The following is a 22,080-nucleotide window of genomic DNA, read 5'->3' on the forward strand; positions in this document are numbered from 1 at the left end:
TTCAGTTGTCTTTCAAGAGCACTTTTTCTTTTTAGAAAGAGTGGCAGAGGGAAAAACAAGGTCATATATTCAACATTATGTTTTGGTGCAGCTGAAGTTTTACCTGGAGCAGAAAACAAGCTATTTGAACAGTTTCAAGCTGCCACCATGCAACTTAATCCAAGAACTCTGAATGGTTCCACCTGCAGCGCTTTCCGCTCAAGAGAAGGAAACCAGTGTAAAACAGTGTGCATTCAGTAACACTGCTGTTTTAAGGGATTGTTTTCACACATGATCTTCATGGAGAAATAATCCAGTATAAGACTGCCAATCTCACATAAGACATGCTTGGAGAGAGCAATAAACAATGTTGAGTTAGTGAAAGAAAAAAAAATACATCATTCTGTATTGACTGGAATTATTCAGTATTCTGCAATGACAATTCTGCTTTCCAAGCATGCAGCAAGGCATTGGGTGCTTCAAACACATTGCTTTATTTCAATAATGGTAGCAGAAAATGTCATAACCTTCCTTATGAAACTCATTATAATAATATGCACTCTGAAGTCCTGTTCAACATCTGCATCAGTGACCTGGACGAGGGGACAGAGTGTATCCTCAGCAAGTTTGCTGATAATACCAAACTGGGAGGATTGGCTGATTCACCTGAAGGCTGTGCAGCCATTCAGTGAGATTTGGACAGGCTCGAGAGGTGGGCAAAGAGGAACCTAATGAGGTTCAACAAGAATGAGTGTAGAGTCCTGCACCTGAGGAGGAATAACAACACGCACCAGTACAAATTAGGAGCTGACCAGCTAGAAGGCAGCCCCGTGCAGAAGGACCTTGGAGTCCTGGTGGACAACAAGTTATCCATGGGGCAGCAATGTGCCCTTGTGGCCAAGAAGGCAAATGGTATCCTGGGATGCATTATGAAGAGTGTGTCCAGCAGATCATGGGAGGTTCTCCTCCCCCTCTACTCTGTTCTCATTACACCACATTTGGATTATTGTGTCCAGTTTTGGGCTCCCCAGTTCAAGGGAGACAGGGATTTACGTGAGAGAATCCAATGGAGAGCTACAAGGATGATTAAAGGACTGGAACACCTGCCTTATGAGGAAAGACTGAGAGACCTGGGACTGTTTAGTCTAGAGAAAACTGAGAGGGGATCTTATTAATATCTATAGGTATCTGAAGGGTGGGTGTCAAGAAGGAAGGGCCAATCTATTTTCAGTCATGCCCTGTGAAATGACAAGGGAAAATGGATGCAAAATAGAACACAGGAAGCTTGTCCTGGTTTGAGCCAGGGTGAAGTGGATTTTCTCTTCGCTGATTATTTTTTTTCTTTCAGTGAAATTTTTTTAGCAGTGCCAGTGGCCTGGTAACAACCAAGGACACTTCTGAGGCTCATGTCTGCAGTTTCCCCCTCCCATGGGGGAGCAGATTAGACTGAAGGTAGGATCAGCAAATCAGAATATTTCCTTCTCATAATATTTCCTCTATTTGGCTTTTGGTATAGGTTAAGACATCATGGAAGTCAAGCCTTTGGTTTCCTTTTTCTCCCTCTTTTTCTGCTTACTGTCGCTTCTATCGCCCTCTTTTTTGGCTCTTTTTTTTTTTTTTTTTTTCATTTTTCCTCACAGCCAACATCCAAGGACACCACCTGTGTGCCCAGACACTCCCCCCTTCAGCTGGGAGTTTGTGAGAGTTGCTGGGGGAGGAAGGAGGGGATTAGGTGCTGCAAATCCCCTTATAAACATATATATATATATATATATATATTTTCCCTTATCACTAATAATTCAAATTGATTTGTTTTACTTTTCAACCCAGAAAGCTTCTATCTCATTTTTTTTCTCCCTCTTTCCCTGCCTTGGGGGAGGGGGATTGAGAGCATTATTGTTATTGGTTTGACTGCCAACCCAGAGCCAAACTGTGATGAAGTTCCACCTCAAGATAAGCAGAAACTTTTTTACTGTAAGGGTTACAGAGCACTGGAACAGGCTGCCCAGAGAGGTTGTGAAGTCTCCTGCTCTGGAGACTTTCAAGACCCACTTTGGATGCAGTTCTGTGTGACCTGCCCTAGATTCTGTGGTGGTCCTGCTGTGGCAGGTGGGCTGGACTCGTCGGTCCTGCATCTCAGTCAGGGCAATTCCAAGCACCAATACAGGCTTGAGAGCAGCCCTAAAGAAAAGGATTTGGGTTCCTGGTGGACAAGAAACGCAACATGAGCCAGCAGCGTACACTTGCAGCCCAGAAAGCCAACTGTATCCTGGGCTGCATCAAGAGAAGTGTGGCCAGCAGGTCAAGGGAGGTGATTCTTCCCCTCTACTCCACTCTTGTGAGACCTCATCTGGAGTACTGCATCCAGTTCTGGAGCCATTATTGCAAGAAAGATATGGACATGCTGGAACATGTCCAAAGAAGGGCCACAAAGATGATCACAGGGCTGGAGCACCTCTCCTGTGAAGACAGACTGAGAGAGTTGGGGTGATTCAGTCTGGAAAAGAGAAAGCTCTGAGGAGATCTTATTGTGGCCTTCCAGTGTCTTAAGGGGGCCTACAAGAAAGCTGGTGAGGAATGTTTTAGGATGTTGGGTAGTGACAAGACTAGGGGGAATGGATCAAAATTAGTGGTGGGTAGATTCAGATGAGACGTTAGGAAGAAGTTATTCACCACGAGGGTGGTGAGATGCTGGAAGAGTTTGCCCAGAGAGGTGGTGGAAGCCCCATCCCTGGAAGTTTTCAAGGCCAGGTTGGATGGGGCTCTGAGCAACCTGATCTAGCAGGAGGTGTTCCTGCCCAAGGCAGCAGGGTTGGAACTAGATGATCTTTAAGGTCCTTTCCAACCCTAACAATTCTATTATTCTATGATCTCCAGAGGTCTCTTCCAACCCCTAACAATTAAAAAAAAATAATTAAAAAAAATAGTGCTGGCAGTCTCCTTTCCCAAAGAGTGCTTGTTTCTCCACTGTTTGTGATAAGCCTTCATATGTCTTTAAAGCACTTGCTTTCACAACTTCTGCTTGTTCAGCTTTTAGTCTGGGTGGGTCCAACTGAACTAGAAGTTCAATTGCTTAGCCTGAAAGTAGATGCTCAGAACAAGGGATTCAGCTGGTTCCAGGGAACAAACAATCAGAAAACAGAGATAAAGCTACAGAACTAGAATAAAGGTAGTCGAAGGATCCAAGAACAAGTCAGCAAGAATACCCTGCAATCCCTACAGATTTAAGGAGCAGCCAGAGTAACCAAATTCATGAGCATTTTCTTAGCCTAAGGAAATATATTTGCAAATAAAGCAGATATCATATTGTGTATAAAGCACAATATAGAATGTATTTCTAGCTCCTATGCATGCAAGCAGATTGAAGAATGCTTCAAAAGTGTCTATACTGTATTCCTTCCATGTCCATAGCTCAAATACCAGGACCTCAAGAGACAGCTCTTCAGCTGGTTGTCCACAGTAACCAGCATAGTTTGAGTCAGAGGGGGAAAAACAGCATGTAAAACAAAAGAGCAATAAGCTTTTGAAAAGCTGATAAGCTAGAGAGTATTCAAGAGAGCCAAGGAACTATGTAAACAGGAGTCCCCTGCAAAGATTCATCACTGCCCTCAGATACTACTTACTGCTATGGTATTAGATTAGTCATATTTACATTCCACTGCAGAAGCCGACGCAAGCTTTGGAAACTTCCTTCATTAGTCACGTGTATGGTGACACACCAAGAAGGGAGACTTGCAATGAATCACCACAAACATAACTTTCTGACTTGAGCAACAGGCTGCCTGAATTCTGTTTTCCTAAAAATGTTGGTGCCCTCCTCCTTCCTTCCTTCCTTCCTTCCTTCCTTCCTTCTCTCTCTCACCAGTGTCTTGTGCACCAGCGGGTGCCACAGCGCCTGCATGCTGCAGCTGGTCTTCCAGTTGTAGGCCTATGGACCACATGACAGTGGTCCCTGTCCCACAGCTGAATGTTACCTGCTGCTCTGTCAGTGGCCAACTAACTTACAAACATAGAGTATCTTGAGTTGGAAGGGACCCATAGAATTCATCATATCCAACACCCTGCTCCTCACAGGACTACCTAAAACTAAACCTTATGACTAAGAACATCGTCCAGACACTCCTTGAACTCTGACAGGCTTGGTGCCATAACCACTCCCAGGTCTCCTTCAGCAGGGCTGCTTTCCAGCCTCCCGGCCCTCATTTACACATATAGTCAGGATTACCCCATCCCAGGTGCAGGATCCTGCACTTGCTCTTTCTTAATTTCATTCAGGTGGTGATTGACCAACTTTGGTCTGTCCTGCAGCCCTAGCCCCTCATTTTTGTGAAATCTGCAAAAATCTTGAGCTCAAGGAGACCTCTCATCTCTGTAGAGTTTATGAGGTTTAGCAGCCCTCTTGGGGGATGAGAATGCTGGTAGACACGTGGGCATAAACTCTTGGGCAACCAGGCAAAAAGCAGCTTCTCCAATTTCCAGCAGATAAAACTGCTGGATTTTATACTCCCATATCTTGTACTTCTTCTCCTTGGTGGACTAAAAACAGGAGGAGCAGCAATATTTAACACCTAACCATAACAGAAGCTACAGAAAATACAGGAAGGCCAACACATTGAAACTTATTCATTAAATACTTTAAATAACAGAGCAAAGCCATCACATCTCTTACAACTGTTTTTTAAGTTTACAAGTACTTTATTCCAATCCAGGTTTTGCCCCACCAGCTTTAGTTTCCAACAATAAAAGGCTTCTACTACAGAGTTAACATCCTGACAGTTATTTTCCAATGCGTCCAAGAGGAGCAATTTAATCACAAATAGCCTGGCAGAAAGGTGACTTGGTTTTCCATACCCTGCTGTAAGAACTGCCTTTTTGAAGTTTTAAATGGAGACCCTAGAACATGAAAATCACTCGCTGTGGGTGGAGGAACAAACTTAAAACTGTATTCGTTTCAGCCAGGGCAGAGGTTTGCAGGCAAAATTCCTCTGCGTCAGGCAACGCAGATGGGATGTTTACTCCTCCTGCCAAGCAGCAGTTTATAATTAGCCCTGCCTGGAGTCTCATGAAAGTATGTCCCACACAGTTTGTTTCAAATCCTGTTCATTCTATAAGCATCCACCTATCGATGATGCTTTTCAAGTTTAGTTTCTCTGCAGGGAAAGAGAAAACAAAAAGATCTGCATAAAGTTCCGTTCAGAAGAATAAAGTCCCTTCCTATCTAAAATAAATATAGCACAAACACAAATAACAACTGTACATCAGCCAAAAAACAAATAGTTTTTTTACATCTGGGAAGTGTCTGCTTTCTGCACATCTGGGCATGCACTAATATATCAGACAGGAATAAAGTCACTTAAGCCTCTGCTGCAACCAATAAAAATATTTATTTCCTCTACAAAAAGATACATGACTACCCTAATAACTGTAATATTTATTTTTTACAGTGATCCAGAAGTTACTTCCCTGAAAAGTACTTTATTTGCACCAATCTTGAAAATACAGTACAGAAAAAGTTGAGCAATTATGTGGCCTACGATTTTTTGACTGCTAGAAATGAGTTTTTAGACTAATTTATGATACCTTTTCATATTTTAATAATTAAGTATTCCTTCCACCCAAAAAAAGCAATCCAGTATTTTAAATGAATAAGCAAAAAAGCCAGCAAGGTCACATTTTTACTCTAAACTAGCTATTTAAATGACTGTAGTCACATTTTTTAACAGAACATGATAAAACAAGCCATTTATTGGAGAAGAAAAACCCTTATTTTGAAGCACAGTTTGGGGAATTCTGCTTGTCCAAAAGTTTCTCAGGCACTGGGCAAATTTTGTTGACCCTTTGAGTAGCAGAAAGTAAGAAAATACAATGGGGCCCTAAACATTAGGTCAAACCAGAGTTTTCTGGGGAGGATTTGATGTAGGAATAAGAGGGCAGAATGAATAGCTCTAAATCAGCAGAAACCATACAGAAGAACTGAGTCAGCCACAAAGCCAGAGAATTAACAGGATGGCAACAGTCCTGCCAAATGCTGAGTTCCTTACCCAGAAATAAGAAGGGGTAAAAGAGAACTATACAATAGTTATAAAAGGTCTAAGAACTCCTGTGAGTCCCTTCAATCAAGCAGTGAAGATGAAAGCAAATACTTGGCATCTTAATCACAACCTGTCCAGTGCCAACCTGTATACCACAGTCTGGCTGTTTTCTTTCAGTTTGCAATTCTGCACATCCATAACTGATGTGACCACTTTTCCTCCAAGTGGTCTAAATGGTTTGCACACTTGGTGATTCTCTTCCTAGTTACAAACCTCACTGGCAAACCAAGATCAAAATGCAAATCAAATGGCAAATCAACAGGTCCCATATCTCCTCCTCAAGCTTAAAAGAACTTCCAAAGCACTGTCAAAAACAGCAGCTTGGAAAGAGCTTAAGTATTTTCCATTTTGGGGAGAAAGTTGTTTATTGCAGAGAGTACCTCCCCTACATATTAAAAATACTCAAACCCCAGCTGACCACACTCCTGGACAACCTGCAGTGGTTGATGCTGGTGGAGCGGGGTGTGGGTCTGGAAGGTCTCCCGAGGCATCCTCCAGCCTCAGCACCTTATGGTTCTGTGACCAGGACCAGTTCTAGTCACAGGACTAAACTTGTGCTACAAAACTCATACAGCTGCAGATAAATCACTCTGTCCTTCTGCAATTCCTTCTACAGATGCAAACAGAAATGCATTGCTCTGTCTCTGTTTGCAAGTGGAAACCCAAGCTAAATTAACAAAGGCTGTTGGAAGAACATTTGGGTGATAGAACTTGCATCTTTAATCAAGACCACAGATCAACGTACTTGCATCAAGAAATTACAAGTTTAGGGGCATTTGGATAGGAAGTGGGAAGAGATGAAAAGGGTTTTGCAGAAAGAGTGGGGTTTTTTTCCTGAATCAAAGAGGATGGAAAAATTTTGGAAAATGGGGTGTTTTAGTAAAGGTGCTGAATCCAGATGGCAACAAAGATATTGGAGATACTTATTAGATGATCTTTAAGGTCCCTTCCAACTCAACCCACTGTATGATTCTATGATTTTCACTCATTTCTTCTTAGCTGTAACTTCAGGAAGGCCTGACTATGCTTGCAAATGCCATATGCTTTGCTTATTGCTATTTCACCTAAGTACTTGAACTCACCAAAAATAAAGGCATTACTAAAATTAGTGAGTGTTTTAATAAAGTATTTTCTAAAAAGAAAATGCTGAGTTTCCTCTCATGTAAATTCAGGGACTAAGGCATAATGCAACCAGCAGACAGAAGCACAGTCTCCTCTCCATTCAAGTGGAGTGTACCTCTGAAAAAGGCTGCAGGTAATTGATTAACTATTGCCTAACCTCATGTTATTTATAGCCCGTGTGTTGGTGCTCGTACCTGCAAGTGCTAGACATGCTGCAATTTTCAACCTCCTAGGTAACTTCTCTTCAGTTCTTGGTACTTTTCTTTCTAGTAGCCCTAACCAACAAAGGTATCACTCTGTGTATTAGGCATGAAGTTACTTTATGTCAGCAATGCCTGGCCCCAGCTGTGCAGTGACACCCCACACCCAGGGCTACTGCTGCCAGTGCCTTTTCTTGCTTCAATACAGCTCCTATGGAAGCCCCCCCTTTCCATCAGCCCAGTTCTTCAGTCTCTGGGGCAGGCAAGGAGCACCCTCTGCTCCTCATCCCAAGTCTCATGTGCTAGCACAATCACCATTCCCCCAATGAGGCTCATGGAACAGGCACAGCAGGCTGAAGAGACCCTTGCTCTCCATCACTCCCTCTTCAGAAACCTGTGCCAGGATTGGACCAGGAGCTCTGAAGCAGTCTTAGGAAACCCTGTTCTCAAATCCCACCAAGAACAAGAAGGCAGTGTGCATCTACTTTGCTTTCAGCCACTTTTGAAATACTGCCTTCATAAGAAATGTCAGTAAGCGTCTAAGAAACCAAATCCTTTAAGTACACATTGCTCACAATTTATAGCTTCGAAGTTTAAGCTGCTTGAGAGACAGGACTTGAGGCTTTCACAAAGCTGACAAGCCTTGCAGCTACTACTCACATAGCCTAAATTTCCATTACCAGGTGCATTTACCACAAAGCTTACGTTTACTCTTGTTATGAAAGTTCTCATCCCCAATTATTATAGCAATTAGTCCTCATAGCATCAAAGTGTATTAAGTTTATTCATATATATTAGCTCACATTATACACTGGGATGTAATCAGTTAGTGGAATTCTATTGGAGACTTTGGGTTTGTTCATGTCAAAGCAAAAGAAACCAAAGGACAGCTCAGCCCAGTAAAATAGAATTTTATTTCTTGGAAGCTTAGAGCTGTCCATGAAGGATAAAAGATATCCTTGGACAGCCAAGATAACACCTGCAACCTAGCCCCTCTAACAAGTCTCTGAAACCCTCCCAGCATTGGCTGGTATCAGAGATAATTAACTATAGCAAGACTGACTCTGCACAGACAAGCAGCAAGAATACTGCAGAAATATAGTTACTTTGCAAAGTTTTACTATGATTAGTCATGAGTAGCATGGGTGTTAGTCATTAGTTTGAAGAGTATAAGAACCCTGTCTAAAACCACATTCAACATCCCCCAATTTGGCTGGGACACCTCAAGCACATGAATATTTACCCTTGCAATTCTGTGTTTTGGTCCTAGCCTCTCAGTAGCAGACATCTAGCCTTAGCAGTTCTTGGCAAGAACTCTTCTGCATTTGACCAATACCCATAATACCGCTTGCTTGGTAGCACATCCTTCAGAACAGTGGGTATATCACAAGCAGTCAAAATTCTGCTTAGAAAATTATGGAGCAATATACACACTGATAGCACCAAGATGGACACAAGACAATATGGTGGGGCTGGGAAGGGGCATGCAGTTGAGGCCCCTTGAACACTCAGTCTTCTCATATTCATGAACAGATTCCTGAATGTTAAGACGCACTGGGATAACAACCCAAATCACAGCCAGCAGCAAAAGTTAAAAGCTAAATACACTGAAAAGACTACAACATTGGTTAATCAAAATATTAGTCTCTAATTTAAGAAAACTGCTTTACCCAAGCAGGTTTCAAGCTCTTTATTGTTGTACAGCTTCATAAATTCATTGGTTCTCTTGAAAGTAACTACAACTGGCACCAAGAAATCTAATGCTATTTTATACCCAGAAGTTTATATATACTCCTATTCAGACAGTAACATTCTAAACTCTCTTTGCACTGAAAACCTCTATATGCACCTGCACAGTTCAGTATCTCCTCGCCCCCCAGTCTTTTGTCGAGAAAGGGAGATGTGTTTTCAGGGCAATCGTATGATCTCTTGAGCCTTGACTTCAAGACTTTTTCTGTTCACCCCCATATTTGGTAAAACACTTTACAGAGTGATAAGCATGTAAGATGATACACTGGAAACTTCCCTCCTTACCAAATGGTCAGAAATCACCAGCACTTTGTTTTGTCTGCATCTTCATCTGCTCATACTCTGCACCTCTAATAGGGTCTTGGATTGGGGCAGGAAGGGATGGAAGAGCATTCCCAGACTTAGCTCAGAGGAAAGGGAAGTACAGCAACAAGGCACAGCTGCAGAAAGATTAGGGAGGTCTGAACTAGATAAAAGAGGGTAGAATTTTAGCACATGGAAGAAGGAACAATTAAGAAACCATGATTTGTGATCTGGCAGTCAGTGAAGTAGAAGCTCAGAAACTGAACAGTTAGAGTGGTAAATAGTCCTCACTCTGAACAAGGAAAAAGAATCCAAGTTATAACTAACGATGAACAAGCAAATGGAACTTGGCTTTCCATTTAGAAATTACTTCTTTAAAGTAAAATTTAGTTGAAATATACACTTGCAATGTGCATATAACTAAGTGAAGAATACTCTTATTTTTACAGTAGTACACCAAAATGATGGGTCATAGTAAGCAGGACTGTTTTATGTCTGCTGGTACTTGTAAGCTGACAGTTTCAATTCATGGCCTATTTCTTTTACCTTCCTCACCATAAGACTCACCACTTCAAATAATTTGTATACCAATAGCAAAATTCAAACAAAATCCGTAATCTAGTCAGAAACATTACCTGACCAGTAAAATTTACTTTGCTTTTCTACTCTTTTTCATTGTGGCTTGTTCAGATTTATCATTCTGCATAGTTAAAAATAGCTACTACAGCTTTTGCTAAAAGAAAGAAGAGGAAGACTTTAGGTTTTACAATGACAGCTTCCTGTGTGGGAGGCAGGGATAGAGGAAACCCAACCCAGTAGTGTGGTTTGCAATGATTCAGCTAATATTTTAATCCACTGCTCTGAGACTAAATCAGTTCTGGCACTAGTAAACTAATTTTCTAACAAAACCTATTGTTCTGCTCAAACTTCAACTGCTGACACGTTTCAGTGGCACCACTGGCCCTTCTCTTTCTGCAAGTATTTACTATGAAGGGATTAACTGAGACAGAGTTGCTATAAAAGACAATTCAGTAAGCCAGGATTTTGCAGCTCACCACACCAGCAATGGTTTGGAAACATGCACAGTAGCTTCAGCCACAGGACGTATCATATGACAGTAGCCTGCTTCTCTGGGCAACGGGGAACTACAGGAGAAGGTTAATTTTTTCTTCTTCAACTTACTCGGTATCATGTACACAAAATTACTAAGTAAAAAAATATTTCTGAAAGACAGCAATGCATACAGAGATACTGCATGCGCCCAGGCCAATGTGGATGGCTTTAGTTGCCCAAACCAGACAGTTAAAAAAATAATTAGTTAGAAAACAAGTAAACAGCAGTCACAGGCAGAAAAGTGGCCTAGGTGTTGTCAGATCCGGGTTTATTTTTTCTCATTTTAAAACAGGTTGTTGTTCGTTCTACTTCCCATTCTTCACCATTACTACTTGATGAACAAGATAAATCTTCCCTTTTATACCAAGGCTATGTGCTTAGCAGTTACAATGTGATCATGTGCTCAGCAAAACATACAGTGAAACTGTAAGCATTTCTAGTTCCAGTGCATCTTGTGAAAGTACTTCTTTTCAGCTACATTAAGACAAAAAATGTTATTGAGAATTCTCCATGTCCACCCTGCAAAATAGCTTCACCATCTCCACTCTGATTCTGTATCACCTTCTAACAAATTATAAAATCCAGTGTTATCACTTGCTCACAGCCACAACACATGCCAGTCTTCAGCCTGAACTACAAATTTACACCATCTGTAGAACAACACACAAAAGCAACAGGAGTGGATGGAAAAATTGTCCTCAGGACAGGTAAGAATTACAACCTAAGGGGAGCTGTGCCTGGATATAGTGGAGACAGTGACAAAGATGCAAAGGCAACATCCAAGGGAAAGGAGTAGAAGAAGCAGTGGGCAGGGAAGAGGACGAAGGAGACAGAGAAGTTTGGATGCAGCTAAGTTGTTAGCTCACTACAGCCACAGGCTTCAGAATCACAGCTCCTACCTGATGCTTTGAGGAAAAAACATCTACATCCCTGCTTAATTGGCACAGTAAAGAGCTGGCCTTTACAGGAGGCCACAATAGCAAAAAGGAAAGCTGGAAGCTTTTGTGGGAAGAGAAAGGGGGAGGGATGTCATTAATCAGATTGCAAACTTGCTGGCTAAGACAAGCAGGGACAGCTCTGATCCGAAGTAGTAATGTCTGTATAACCCATTTGCAATGTTTGGGGAGGGAGAGGGCAGGGAATAGCTGGTGAAGTAACTACTGGATTTGCAGTTCAATTGCAAGATGCCTGGCATCTAAGATGTACTGAGAAACACTGGTGTCAAAGAGGGAAAATACAGACAGATATGGATAGCTGGAGAACAGGGAAGAAACAGCAGATGGAAAGATAAAGATAGAAGTATAGAAAATTATAGTCTTCCCCAAGCCCCTCCCCCAAACCTTGTCCCAAAACTTCATGTTCCTAAATTTAACAAGGATTTGTGTGCTTCCAGAGCTGTTTTGACCCAACAATAGCATCAGCTATAATGAAAACTGTATCCTACACCCAAGACATCTGCCTCACTTATTTTTAATTCACCACATCATGCTACTACTACTATCACAATTAGCCCCATTCCTCTTCACACACGTTCAGTATTTTCCTCCAAATCACAAGGAAGAAATAAGTGGTGGTAAAGTAAGTCTAAGCACTTCAGTTTTTTCCAGATAGAGAAGGCTTATAGTGTAGTATTTTCATGGCATTGATAAAACCAGTAATACTACCAATACTGCAAAGTATAACCAGATTTGCAGAATTGATTGCCCTAGAAATACCAATTAAACACTTCATTTTTCCTTCAGAATATTGGACTTCTTCACAAACAGAAAAGAAGCAAGCAGTATTTCCCATGGTTCAGCAAAAAGGCATAGAAAGACAGTTTTATAATTAAAATCTGATTTTTACCAATGAAATCAATGAGTGTTTAATCAAAAAGAACTACTTCACTGAAAGATTAATTTGTATACAGAGTCATAACATCTACCTGATGAGAGAGAACAACTGCTATCTTGAAAACAAAGTTTGATTTTACTGTGATTAAAACTCTTTGGCTCAAAGTGAAATGAGCTTTATGGATACTTTACACACATCAAGAAACAAATACCACTTCTGGTGAAAAATTGTGAAGAAACAACAGATCAAATGGAAGTTTTACAGGACTCAAGCTATGAGAAAAGTAGAATGTAATTAACACCTGTAGCTGATTAACAGTTGCCCCAGTCAAGAGGTCTTCTTTTACAAGTACAGTTAAAAATGCCATTTACAGGATGTTTGTAGTATGTGGGCTCTTCACAGGTGACCAAAATCTTCAGAAAGGAAAAAAACTGTATTTGTTATACAGCCAACGATAATGATGTCATGTGAGACCTGACTTAAAATATGTTTTCTTTTAAAATAACCTTTTCGCCAAAATGTGTTGGAATGATTCCTGCATTTGACCTGTTAATTATGTGTTTTAAAGAAACTGTTCTATATTTAGAAAAAAACTATCATAAATAAGCCTTATGCTATGAAGAACTAAGTTATTGGACTGTCACAGGAATTTGCTGTGCAACTATTTGGAATTCTTTGTAGAAAATCTTCCGGACGCTATTCTTCTGGGTTCCCCAGTCACATTAAATGGAGCAACTAAGCCAGTTTAAAAGGAGTTTATGATTATCACTGCAATAATTTTTATTTTCAACAGGTGAACAACATGCTTTCCTGCAGCAAGCAGGGAAATATTTCCCAGACTCAAATTTTCAGGTGTAGATAAAAGGCAAGACTATTTTTTTTAATGAAAAAGCAAACTAAAACTAGTTTTTATGGTATCAAGCCACCTTCCAAGTGCAAGCTTTTGCAGTACTCATCCCAAGTCTGTAGAAAAGCTGACTCAATGCTATTTCTGCCAGTGTGTACTTTTGCAAGGCACACAGACCTCCTGTGGCAGCTGATAAGACACAGACAGAGAGACAAAGGGCAAGACAGGCAGGCTGGAACACTGTTTCTCTTTATTGGGAATAACTTGCAGGATCTAGTTAGCACAGGCTGGTAACAGGGTGGGACTTCTGTTAACTAAGGAGTGACCTACTGTGTACCATGCTGGAGGGAGCATGTTGTAGGATTAACAACAACACCACAGGGATAATACTGACATTCCAGCAGTACAGCAAATCTTGGGGAAAAATGCCTAGAAAGAATAGTAATTCTGCATGTTCCTGTGGTAGATGCTGGAACTTACAGATGCTCCAGAACAGAAAAGGAGAGAGGCTGTGACCAAGTTGAAAGGAAGGCCCTTCAGCAATGCAGCATCGCCAGCTGGGGGCTTGTGAGCACAGGGCAGAGTCAGAGCTCAGTTCAACCACCGCCTTCTCCTGCCCCAAGCTTCCAGCCTACATACTGTTCTGACAACCCAGACTCTGTACTCTGAGGATGTGCTGCTCACCTGGCAGCAGCTGTAGATAACCAAATTTATTGGGCTGTCTGGGTAAGGTGGCCAGGCTCTACTTGGCCCCATCTACATCATGCCTTAATGGAGACAGCTGTTCAATGCACCTTATTATCCTCGTGTAGCCGTGATGAATGAGTAGTGGGGAAGAGACACATGGCTACCTCTAGTGGAAGAGAGACAAGACTCCAGGGAGCTCCTATCCGATGCTACCATCCCTACTTGCCCCTGCCTTCCTCGGACTCAACTTTCTTGATCACTGTAGATAGACAGACAGGAAGGCATTAGGCTTTTGGTATAGGCAGTGTGCTTTGTACACAAGAGGGAACCAGCTAGAGGACTCACTGACCTCAGCAATGTTGTATGTACTCAGACCCACTTGTTCTTACCTTAGGAGCCCAAATATTTGCCAGAAGAGGCATTGAACTGATTAAGGGGCCACTAGTGAGATTTAAAAAGTAATTAGCAACTGATTCTCTGGCAAAATAAGGGGAGGGGGGCTCTCAAACATATTTACCTTACAATAGTTCTGTTCAGCCTGTCCAGAAGCATACTGGAGAATGGCAGCTAACAAGAGACATCAGAGCTTTAAATTGCATAGCTGCTGCATCAGCTGCTGTAGTTCCAGGCATGCTGCAGTTCTTACATGAGCCAGAAGCCAAAAAAAAAATACACCTGGTATGTTACAACTTATGTTTGAAACGCTTTCTTTTCAGTCCCCCTGGCTGAAGAAGCGAGATCTTGATGACAGAAGAAGTCAGGAGTGAGGAAGACTTTACCTTGATTGAAGAAGATTGAATTAAAGATCAATTAAGGAAACTGGACATCTACAAATCCATGGGCCCCAATAGGATGCACCCATGTATACTGAGAGAGCTGGCAGAAGTCATTGCTAGATCGCTCTCCATCATCTTTGAAAAGTCCTGGAAAACGGGAGAGGTGCCTGAGGAGGAAAGCCAATGTCACTCCAGTCTTCAAAAAGGGCAAGAAACAGGACGCAGGTAACTACAGACTGGTCAGCCTCACCTCTGTGCATGGAAAAATGATGGAGCAGCTTATTCTGGAGGTCATCTCTAAGCACATGGAAGAAATTAAGGCTATCAGGAGTAGCCAGTATGGACTCACCAAGGGGAAATCATGTTTAACAAATCTGATAGCCTTCTATGATGGTGGGACAGAATGGATAGATGCAGAGACAACAGTGGATGTTGTCTTCCTAAACTACAGCACGGCTTTTGACAGTGTCTCATAACATCCTTGCGGGTAAACTCAGGATGTGTGAGTCAGAAGAGTGGATAGTGAGATGGATCAAGTACTGGCTAAACAATAAAACCCAGAGGGTTGTGATCAACAATGCAGAGTCCAGTCAGAGACCTGTGACTAGTGGTGTTCCCCAGGGGTTAATTACTGGGCCCAGTTTTATTCAACATCTTCATCAGTGATCTAGATGAGGGAATAGAGTGTATCCTCAGCAAGTTTGCTGATGATACAAAGCTGGGATGATTGCCAGATTCACCTTAAGGCTGTGCAGACATTCAGAGAGATCTAGACAGTCTTCAAAGGTCTCTTCCAACCCCTGTGATTCTATGATCCCAATTGCCTTCACCTAGAATGGTGTGCAATATGCCCGGAACTGGCTGTTGCAAGGGGTGGAAACACCGCCCTACCGTCGGGGATGGCATCATGTGCAAAACTTTAAAGCAGTATCTCAAGTGAATTTCTCCACTGCACGGATGATGTATCACTTAGAGGAAAAACTCTTGAAGCATTACTAAGTAATGGGCAAGAGGTAATCTTTATCTTTTGCAGTTACGACTCATTACTCCATGACCAGCAAACCAACAACACAAAGAAGCCTGAACTCCTCTGGCTATAAAATACCCCAGCATATGATGAGTCATATGCTGAAAATAACCAATGGAGTTTGTTTACTGATGGATCCTGTAAAACCAGAGGAGAAAACAGGACTACAAGCAGCTTGCAGCCCCTCCAGAAGTGAGGCTGCCACCTGCAAAGGGATGCATTTGCCATCAGTTCACAGAAGTAATAGCATTCAGAACAGCTTTGGAACATGCTCAGCATCATCTGTGGCCCTGAGCGTACACAGACTCCCGAGTGATCATTAACGCAGAGCAGAAATGGCTCAAAGACTGGAATCGTGATAGCTGGCAGCATTGAGCTACAGAAGAATGGAAAGTAATACAACAGCTACTCAGGGAAACATCCACTTGAACACATGGTGTTAATGCACATACCTGAAATTCAAAGGCAATCTGAGAAACATAATAACCAGGCTGACCAGTTGGCTCAACCTGCCAGCACAGATTTAGGGTGTGAGCAAAAAGAAAAGCTATTTTTAGCCAGGTACATCCACAAAACTGATGCTTGTGTATTAGGGCAGAGAATGCAGCTTAGATTTGTCGCAGGAAGCAATAGTGCAAGCAACCAGGTAGTGCTAGATCTGTGGAATGATACAATACACATGAAAAGTATGAATGATGGACCAGCATGTATGATGGGAGAAAGGGAAGTTTGGAGAAGCCTGGCACGTAGATCAGCTCCTTTCTCCCCAGCAACACCAGCAGTAGCTGTGTCCTCCCAGTGGCAAAGGTAGCAATGGGCTGCTTAGAAGCTTTACTTGGAAAGAAAATGTCAGCAGCACTCTAGATGGAACAAAATTATTTGTTGGCATGATAGAATGCAGCCTTGGCGAGACTTAGATAGCAGTAGTCATTTCAAAATGACAGCTGTTCAAGAATAAGGGGAAGACTGTGGAGCAAAGTGGATGTATCATATCCCCTCTAATCTCCAGGCATCTGAAAAGGTAGAATGGTACAATGGCTTACTCAAAACTGCGCTCAAGGGAAAGGGAATCTCACCTCTAAGAAGTTGAGGGGGAGCTACTTAGCATAAAAGTAGGAACCTGTCATAGCAGCATTGCAGAAAAACATACTCAACTGGATGATAAAGTACCAGCCAGCCCTGAGGACAGCAGAATTGAGACACAAGTTCATTTCTATCCTCCTGCAGCAACTGAAATCCCTAAGGAAGAAGTCCTTATCACTTGAGGACAAGCAATTACCTACTAGGTGACCTTTAGAAAAGTGACAATTAAATTAAGTGTGCTATTGCATATGACAATCTTATTTTCATTCATAAATTATGCCATGTGTTTTGAAAACACAAGACATTTGTCCAAGCAGTTCCCAAGTGATTGAATGTTGCTCAAGAGCATACAGGACATGAAATCCACAGGGTTTCAGGCCCAGAGAGCTGTAGGGTGCCCTGTCTGAAAGGCCCATGAACTGCCCTGTGCCACTTACAGTCATGTCATGTTGGCACCAACACTGACAATATGCACCGAATCTTCAACTGATCAGAGGAGCACAGTCTTTCTGCTTGAACACATATAAGAAAAAGCATCAGCAAGCAGGCACAAGAGACACATCATAGAACTGTAGAATCATAGAATGCTTGAAAGGGACCTTAAAGATCATCTAGTTCCAATCCTCCTGTGTGGGCAGGGACAAATGAGAAGACAATCTGAGAGCCTTGCATAGGGTGAGACTACACAGGGCACATGTTGCTGGAGATGTGCTCTGAGCAGGAGAGGTTCCATGCCAACAGGGTATATCCCTGAGGGACTGTAGCTATGAGCCATCTGTATCAGGGCAAAGACACCACAGAGGAACTGCAGCTGTGGGCCACTCACAGTAGGGCCATCAATACCAGGGCAGGGACAGCCCTGAGGGACCATAAGCAACTCTCACCGGGGCAGAGCCACTGAGAAGCAAAGAAGAGCAGAGGAAAATCAGCAGGAAACAAGGAGAAGCAGCAGAATAAAACCAATAGGTATACAACCTTCCTGCTTTGCCTGTCATCTCAGCAAAGACATAGGGGGTGGACAGAGCATGACCTGCAGCAAAAAACATGGAAGCCGAGATGAGGTGCATAGGGATGTTTGGCTTAAGTTGAAAGTAGGGAAGGGGGAGAACCTTGGGAGCTTGATTTTCCTTCTCTCAGTTCCCAAAGCCATGATTAGAAGTTTGTGTTAACTGACAGTAAGCTAATTTAAGTAAAAATTCCTTGAATTGAGACTGTTTTCCTCATAACCTCTCAAAACAATTTTACTAGACCCTGAAGAGCAGGTTCCCATATCAAGGCACGGAAAAACAGTTTGCCTAAAAGAAAGTGACTTGCCCCTGGCAAGATGGTCCTAACTGATTCAGATTACTATTATTAATGCATTTCACTGACATAGCTGTCACCTGATGAAATACAAGTGGACTGCAGTGAGAGGTTCAAGACAGCAAGAATTAAAGCAAAGTCCTTTCTCAGGCAAAGGCAATCCCATCACATGCACCAGAGTAACATTAGGAAAATATTGAAATTGGTCTTGACTGCATGGCAGTAGGCTGAGTCACACTTAACTCTTGCCAAGTAAAATCACTGTAACTACGGAAAGCTTAAGGATTGTTGCAGTGGTGTCATTTTGATATAGCAGTACAGTGGCCATTTTATATAAGTATCAACACACAAAAAACCTTCCTACCCCTTTCAAATTGGAGGAAACAAAGAGGGAGAAACACGTGCTGCGCTTTTCAAGTTCATGCTGCCATGTATGCACACTAGCACTGCTACTAAAATTGTTCAACTGAAAGTTGTGTGATTACTTTTAGGGTTTTTTTAAAATCAGATTTAAAAGGTAAACAACTTCAGAGCCCACAAAGCAGTGACCAGATTCTGGGAGTCCCTGTGCCACCTCCCTGCCCCAGCTGAAATGTCCATCTACTACTAGATTAGAGACAGACACATTTCACTGTCTTTCAACCAACCAGTTGAAAATGCTTTCAACATTGACTTGGTTCAACAAAAAGTCAGGGACACAAGTGTTTCCTTCCCTTTGCTCTTAGCCCTGTAATTACAGCAGTCTTATGAATAAGAGATCTTCACTTGAAATTCACCTTAGGCTACTGATCTTACAACACAGATACACCTGAGCTTCCAGCATGTATTTTGCTCATTTCCCCATGTTCACTAGCATTCCACATAGCAACTGAGTTTCAAACAACAAGCTCTACCCAATTCTTGCGAAGTATATTTAAATCATATATTGCCGAGTCCAAACTCGAGATCCTCAGTAAGCAGACAGCTTTTTATGCCGTGATCTTTTTTTCTGCAGGAGACACAGGAAGCTCTTGAGCCTTGTGTCTGCATAAAGCAGCTTTCTGCCAGTCAACATGTATGGAGTTTTGTTTAGTTCTCCTTCTGCTGTGCTCTTAATATAAATTGTACAGAAGATCTGCCTAATACTTTTTTGTTGTTGTTGTATTTTGAAAACCAGATGTCTAAAATTATACGCTGCCCTAAGCTGATGGTTTTACAGATGTAAAATGGATGAGCCAGTCACACACCTCACATCCAGGCCAAGCAGGAAGCCTCCCCTCTCTCCTCCTGTGCCACCACCTCATTTCCACTCTCCGATGCTTGGCACTGCCACTCCCTTGCCCTGGCTCTGATGCCCACCAGACATGCTGCAGAGCACACTCAGTGCACCAGATTAGTCACTTGCTGACTTATCAAGCTGAATCATCTCAGTACAGGCCCTGATGGGCACCAGGCCAAACACAGGGGAGAGAAATGGAAAGACCCCATTCCTCAGCAGGGACAAGGTGTTAGATTCCCTATAGAAACTGACTATATAAAAACTCACATTCGACCTTCCTCTGGATCTTTCCCAAATGATATATAAATTAAAGTTTTGTCTGACTTGCAGAGATCAAATTTGTCAAATTAGACAACACTTTTATACCAGTTTAGTGTTAAAACTGCAAACTCTTTTTCTAATCAAGCTCAAATAACAAAGTTCACCCTTGCTTAATAAAACCTTCAAATCCTCATATGTTGAATATTGTTTTAACACTCACAGCCTTCATGTGCCTATTATGGATGATCCCCTAAGAAGTTTTCAGTCTGAAGGAACAGACTGGTCCACTTCAATTTCAAGTCCCAATGAAACCAGTCATCCCAAAACTGTCACACAACAGATGAACTGCTCATAAGGTAAGATCCTAAACTTTCTATAGCAGCTCTGCAAATTAAAACTGTAGATAGCCTACCAACAGTGAAATTAAAATGCTCAGAAGTATGCAATCAAGATTTGCCTTTATTTAAGATTACACCACCACAAAGCTGAAGTTCCCCTGAAGGGCCCCACCCTTCCTAGGCTGACATTCTCAACACTTCTGGAATTCTTACACATTTTGTTTAAGGAAAAAGCATCCCAGCTTATTACAATCTATCTGCTTGGTTCATATTATTGGCATTAACCAGTATACAGATAAAATAACCATTTTTTAAAGAGTAATCTATTAAAAATGTAGCATTGTTTTCCTCAGAATTCAAAACATGCAGTTTTTATGCGCTTTCCCACTGGCGAAGCATAAGCCAGACAGACTCTCTTCACCCCCAAACTTCTTGGCATAAAGTTTAGAAAGACTATTCTTTGTGCGACTCCAAATACTCCCACATCTTAAGAGCATCACACCAAAGATCCTGCTGTCCATGACCGTGAAGACTACTTGCAGAGGTAGAGGAGCAAGTTTTCCACAAAAGTAGCAAGACGGTATTTCAATTTCAGCAACCTGAATCATCTGTCAGTTTTAAAAGCAGTTACTGTAAAATTGTACTGTTTTTTTCAAGAGCTCAGCTTTGCTAACCTAGCAGTAAAGACCACAATAGGGCTACAGCAGAAGAACCGAATTTGAACAGGCTGGATGGCAAATGACAGCTTGCACTGAGAATTCCAGTTTAGGTGCCTTCCACCTGAAAAAAAAAATTGGCTTTTGGAACCTAGTTACTTTTTCTCCCCCACCCAAACTGTTTCCTTATATCAAATACCAACATGCTACCACACCGTTTTTATCAGGGTTCAAGAAAATCGTTCCTGATACGCACAGAAGCCATGAGAAGCTTCTCAGAAAAGACACTGGTGTGTTTTACCCTGCACTTCGGCCATATTTTATTATTTTTTTTTTAAGAGACTGTGGTGTGACGGCTGAGTTTCTGATACCCTGGAACTGCCGTAACTCTGCTTTCTTTCCTAAAAAGGAAGCTAAACTCCAGCAGAGCTCCCCACCGCCCCGAAACTCCCTCCAAGCCTCCTTCAGGGACCCCCCCCGCACCCAAGAGCCTAACTGGGGCGAGTACCACGTATTCACCGAAGAGATTAAAAACAAGGTTTCCAGTGCGGGAGGCGGGCAGAAAAGTCAGAAATACTTTGGCAGTTAGTTAAAAAGAGAAAACAACCCCAAAAAAAGGGGGCTAGAGGGAAAAAGCGCCGTTTCCCAGCCCCGGAGGGGACAGCCGGTGCCCCGGGGACCCGCCCCGACTCCCTCCCGCTCTCCTCCCGTCCCTCGGCCGCTCCGCCGACCCCCGCGGTCCCTCCCGAAGCCCGGCGGGGCAGCGAGGGTCCGCGGCAGGACCGCTCCCCTCCTCACCTCTGGCCGGGACCAGGAGGGCGAGCAGCACCGCCCAGCGAAGGAGCCTCCAGCGCCGCATTGCCGCCCGTCCCGCAGCACAGCACAGCGCAGCGCAGCGCAGCACAGCACAGCACAGCACAGCACAGCACAGCACAGCACAGCACAGCGCAGCGCCCGCGCCTCGCCAGCCGCTCCCGGCCCGCCGCGCCCGGGACCCGCCGCAGCTCCGCCCGCCCCGCCGGAGGGTGGCACCGCGCCGGCCTCCGCCGCTGGGTGGGACCCGTGGGACACACCCAGCTCGCTGCTCAGCCGGGTGGGCGAGGGAGGGCGGGAGCTGCTGGGGGTGACAGGGGCGGCCCCTCCGGCCGGGACGGCGCTGGAGCGGAGAGGGGTGATGTAGGTTATTAACCGAGATCAGGGAGACGGGGTGGGGGGGGGATGGGGAAAGCGCGTAAAAAAAGAACAAGGAGGCACGCAGAGTTAAAAAGAACTTGCAAGAACTAAGAGGAAGAGCTAAGGCGGCGAGAACTGGCGACAAGCACGCCGGCTGGCAGTCAGCAGCCCGCAGGAGAGCAGGGCTGCGGGGCGGGCGGGAGGCGTGAAGCGAGTCCTCCCGCAGCTTGCCTGGCAGGGCGAGCGGGGATAGCCCGCAGCGGAGCGCCCGACGGACTGCG

General features: G+C 43.2%; 1 protein-coding gene across 3 annotated transcripts in view; it reads right to left on the reverse strand.

Annotated features, from left to right (window-relative positions):
* CD99 (CD99 molecule (Xg blood group)) overlaps positions 1-21,718 on the reverse strand; it is a 34,821-nt gene extending 13,103 nt beyond the window's left edge. Inside the window, exons 1-2 of one of the 3 annotated variants that reach the window (XM_051633941.1) lie at positions 21,550-21,718; positions 21,425-21,514 (exon numbers count right to left, since the gene is read on the reverse strand). In XM_051633941.1, the coding sequence (XP_051489901.1) occupies positions 21,425-21,485 (61 nt within the window). In that variant the 5' untranslated portion in view covers positions 21,486-21,514; positions 21,550-21,718. Of the gene's footprint in view, positions 1-21,424 lie in introns of all 3 variants that reach the window. The other 2 variants (XM_051633933.1, XM_051633924.1) reach the window with 2 other exon arrangements.
* Between the last annotated feature and the right edge of the window lie 362 nt (positions 21,719-22,080).

The sequence above is a fragment of the Apus apus genome, chromosome 1, assembly GCF_020740795.1.
Source record: "Apus apus isolate bApuApu2 chromosome 1, bApuApu2.pri.cur, whole genome shotgun sequence".
Taxonomy (NCBI): domain Eukaryota; kingdom Metazoa; phylum Chordata; class Aves; order Apodiformes; family Apodidae; genus Apus; species Apus apus.